The 4,490-nt window shown below is 35.6% G+C and overlaps 1 protein-coding gene across 3 annotated transcripts; it reads left to right on the top strand.

The window, feature by feature from the left end:
• Positions 1–1,193: 1,193 nt before the first annotated feature.
• On the top strand, positions 1,194–3,132 carry LOC27207467 (zinc finger protein ubi-d4). 3 transcript variants are annotated; one of them, XM_016183149.3, is made up of 3 exons: positions 1,194–1,876; positions 1,963–2,226; positions 2,282–3,132. In XM_016183149.3, exons 1-3 carry the CDS (start codon positions 1,429–1,431, stop codon positions 3,058–3,060), a joined length of 1,491 nt encoding a protein of 496 aa, XP_016026011.1. In that variant the 5' UTR covers positions 1,194–1,428; the 3' UTR covers positions 3,061–3,132. The 3 variants fall into 3 exon arrangements, with proteins under 3 accessions (XP_016026011.1, XP_016026012.1, XP_016026010.1); XM_016183150.3 differs by having other exon boundaries at positions 1,963–2,223; XM_016183148.3 differs by having other exon boundaries at positions 1,195–1,876; positions 1,963–2,229.
• The last annotated feature ends 1,358 nt before the right edge of the window (positions 3,133–4,490 follow it).

Genomic DNA, 4,490 nt, shown 5'->3' on the forward strand with positions numbered 1-4,490 from the left:
GTTCTATCATGTCCAGGGAAAAACTTAATACCTTGGTAATTTTCTTATATACAGTATATCCAACATTTTTTAAAATGTCCGTTCCAGAAGCCGGGCTTGCAATATATAGATAAAATATAATGTTTTTGAGATATACCCGGTAAACGTTACAATTTTTTTAATAATATTTTTCCACCTTTTCTGTAACACGTTGGTTAAATTCTTGCTCCTAAAAGAAGCCCAAAACTGCCAAACACGCACTTTTAATATTCTTGTTTTCAATGGGCGGTTTTTGGGCGTGGCAACATGAGTAAAGAAACTTGCTAATGGCCAAATCAACTCGGCTATTATTCCTGATCAAGAATATATACCAAAAATAAAAATATGCCAAAAGTGTGTAAACTTGAATTTGTGGTTGTTTTTTTGTATATTTAATATTCTTAATTTGTTTTTCGATTTATAAGTAAAATAAATATTGTTTCATTATATTTTATAAAAAATTGCGTTTAATTAAGCAAATAACTCTTTCTTTTATTATTCTATTATATTTAATGAGACCCAACACGAATGGTGTGACTTCTGGCGAATAATTGATCTTCAATAAATTTATATCTAATTATCGGCATCTGCGGTGTTGATTTCGTATTTAAAATATTTTTGTATATGTTTTAATACACTTGCGATACAGCAACATCGTACGAAAAATTCTAATAGAATTGTCAAATTCAAAACAACTGAACAATTTCACCAGGCGTGCAGTTTTAATAGAAATACTTTGGTATATAAGTGAATATGGAATCAAAATGCGGCTTTCATGAAAAAAATTATGATTATGATTTTCACCAAAATGGTTAAATTGGATATATAACATATATTCCTAAAAACATTTTTGAAGAACTATTTGAATTCAGTACATTCAGCATTATTCAGCAGTACCGTTCAGCATTAAAAGACGTTCACACTTGGAAAATTCTTATTCAATGCGATTTGAAATTCGGATTTAGAAAATACAGCATCAAGGGTATAATAATCTAAAAAAAAAATCTGCACATGCTTTTAATGTTATGTTTAATTCTCAGAACTGGATCAAGAACTTTTGCTACAGAATTGATTGTTAATGGTTCGTTTTTTTCACGAAGTGATGAATTGCGTATTAGGGAGCGTTTGGGAAGCATATGTGGAAATAATTTATTATAGCTATCGTCGAGAACTTTGATATACATTTTGTATGTCAAAATAGAAATACGTGCACACCTTTTCTGAATGTTTAATTTTGTACTTCTTGCCCAGTGCCTCTTAACAATTGTTCAATTTGTTATTTGTAACTTCTTGAATTGTGTGTGAACAAAAATAAATTTTATCAATGACAAAAAAAATGTTGACAAATTAGCTTTTTAGTTTAGCTATTGCTTAACCAAATAATTCAGACAGCTACCACTCGGCATCAACATGGCTTCCAAATCTGCGTATGAAAAAACTTTGGTAGTAAACATTGCCAATTTTGAAAAAATTCAAAACTTTTTAAATGACAAGGAAAAGTACAAGGAGATTCTAGAAAACAGCGAGAATTTCAACACTCGTCTATGCATTGAACGCCGACTTCGCATGCCATTCCTCGATCCCCAGACAGGTGTCGCACAGACACATTGCTCCCTCTTTATGAAAAAAAAACAGCGAATGCCGGGTCTTCGACATGGTCAGATATACACTTATCCATCGTCCCGGTGGCGCAAACCAAAACGTCAGTACTTACTTAACCCGAATCAAAGTTTCCGAGCCTATCAGTATCGCGAACACAATCTTCAGCACTCCCACCATCAAGCGCATCAGCATCACCATCATATACCTTCGTCTGGCGTTGCTGTACCACAAAATCCTCACCTAGCTGAAAGCGCAGGTAAGAAAAAATTGAAGCTTATCATCAGTTGAAACATAATTTTTTATATCTAACTTTTATATTTATTATTGGTTTTTTACTTACAGCCATTGTTGCTACGGATGGCAACTCTATGGGAGCATCAGGAGATAATGATAGTAAGGACTCACATGCAAACGTCGAAAAGGAATGGTTCCACGATGAAATGGACACATCACATTTTCATCATGGCGATGAATTTGAGGATGACTTTGATTCAGATAACGATTTTGATGAGTCTTACACCAGCAGGGGCAAACGCAAAAAGTGTTCGCGTCCTCGACGAACAAATGCAAACGTAGAGGGTACTCCCAAACGGGGACGTAAAGGTGGTGGTGAGTACAAATTTATTAAACTGACGAATTGTAAACGTTATTTATACCCTAGGCAATCGTCGAAAGAATGCTGTTGAGGGAGAATCTGATCGAAAACGTAGAGCCGGTGGAAATAGTGCAAATACATCCGCAGCCGCAGCGGCAGCTGCCGCCGCTGTCGCACATGCAGCATGTACTGCAGCTACTGTCGCTAGCACAGGGCTCTATGCATCTCATTCCAACTCAGCTTCGCCTATTCCCATAAATGACGACAATTCACAGTCAGGACTCATAGTGCCAACAAACATAGCGTCGTCGTACGATAAGACTTCAAGCGATGCTGGAGCTTCCAATGACTCAATTCCCCTAGCAACCATGGTTGGAATCAATGCGGGCCTGACAACCTCAAATGTTTGCAATGCGCATCCGGTCCAAACAGGGACAAATCAAACGGTGTTTGCTACTGGTAATAAGGCCAAACAACGTGTAGATCGTGACATAGCGCAACCATCACCTTATTGTGACTTTTGTCTGGGAGATCAACGAGAAAATAAGAAAACCAATATGCCCGAAGAGCTAGTATCGTGCTCGGACTGTGGTCGTTCCGGTCATCCATCATGTCTGCAGTTCACGGCAAACATGATTATATCGGTAAAACGTTATCGTTGGCAATGCATTGAATGCAAGTACTGTTCCATCTGTGGGACCTCTGATAATGACGATCAACTATTATTTTGTGACGATTGTGACCGGGGATACCATATGTACTGCCTGTCGCCACCGCTTGTGACTCCACCAGAGGGTTCTTGGAGCTGCAAGCTATGCATGGAGGAGTTCCACAAGATTAAATAAGCTAATAAGCTACATTAATAATGCACCAATTATAAGTTAGTCTTCTCATAAATATATAAAAGGTACATTTTACTTGGTTTGTTGGAATTTTTTTGTCTTATATATTTTCTTTTATGCGGTTGTATAGGTTTGTTCTGTTTTGGTTTAAGTAACCTAATTAATTTTTGAACAGGTAAAGTCACGTAACTAGTGACATATATCGAAAGTTCAATTGATAAAAATTATATATATATTATTGGGTAGTTTGGCGAAATTAAAAGGTGGGCTGTCTGCTCAGCTTTTCGACCCTATTTTTATTTTTTTGTTTTATTATATTTTTTGAATCAAAAAGCGGCCGAATTAAAATAAAATAAAAACGTATTACGAAAACTTTTGTACCCGTTACTCGAAGAGTAAAAGGGTATACTATAATCCTTGAAAAGTATGTAACAGGCATAGGGAGGCGTTTTCGACTATATAAAGTATATATATTCTTGATCAGGATCAGTAGACGGTCGATCTAGCGATGTCCGTATGAACGTCGAGATCTCAGGAACTATTAATGCTAGAAAGTTGAGATTAAACATATAGACTATAGAAACATAGAGACAAGGCGCAAGTTTGTTGACACATATTTTAGTGTTTGTCTTACCAATTTCTGTAGGTATTCCAAAAACACTGGCCACGCCCTTCCTTACACCTTCAAAACGCCCGAACACACAGTCACACCTTTGAACAATTTTGTAAATTTGTTTTCAAATTTTATTTCCCAATATCGATATCCCACAAAAATTATGAAATTTCGCATTTTGAGTAACAGGTATCTGATAATCGGGGAACTCGACTATTGCACTCTCTCTGGTCAATTTTTGTTGAACTAAATTTCTTTTTTTTTTTTCAAAATGCTGCTGAAATAAAAATGAGAAGCATTAAAATAAAATGCAAAAAATATGTTTTATTAAATGTGTCACAAATAAGATCTTTATTAATTTAAATTAAAAGGGGCCCAAAATTATTGAAAGGGTACGATGAACAAATTACGAATCCAGTCAAAATCTGTAGAAAGGTTGGACAAAATTAGCTTGTTGTTTTCAAATAATATTGTTTTTTATTGACATCCGCAGCCACACTTTCGGATTTAACCAAAAGAAACATCTATTATACGCTTAATTCGTCACTAAAACTATAAAGCTTTTGAAAAAGTCATAGAAATTGATATATCAGTCTGGCAATTAGGAAATTTTAACAACAAAGATTACAAAACGAAATAATATGATTGGATGGTATTTGCCTCACTTTGTAGTCAAATCTCAGGAAGAGGCATTAGAGATTTGGTTCTTCTTCTTCGCTGCGGCCCAACTACATGACTAAGCTCTGTGCTGGGCAATGGGCCGTAACAAGTTGTAGAGATCATAGATTTTTTATTTTTTTCCTTTGTGGGTAAAGCTTCT

The sequence above is a fragment of the Drosophila simulans genome, chromosome 2R (assembly GCF_016746395.2).
Source record: "Drosophila simulans strain w501 chromosome 2R, Prin_Dsim_3.1, whole genome shotgun sequence".
NCBI lineage: Eukaryota > Metazoa > Arthropoda > Insecta > Diptera > Drosophilidae > Drosophila > Drosophila simulans.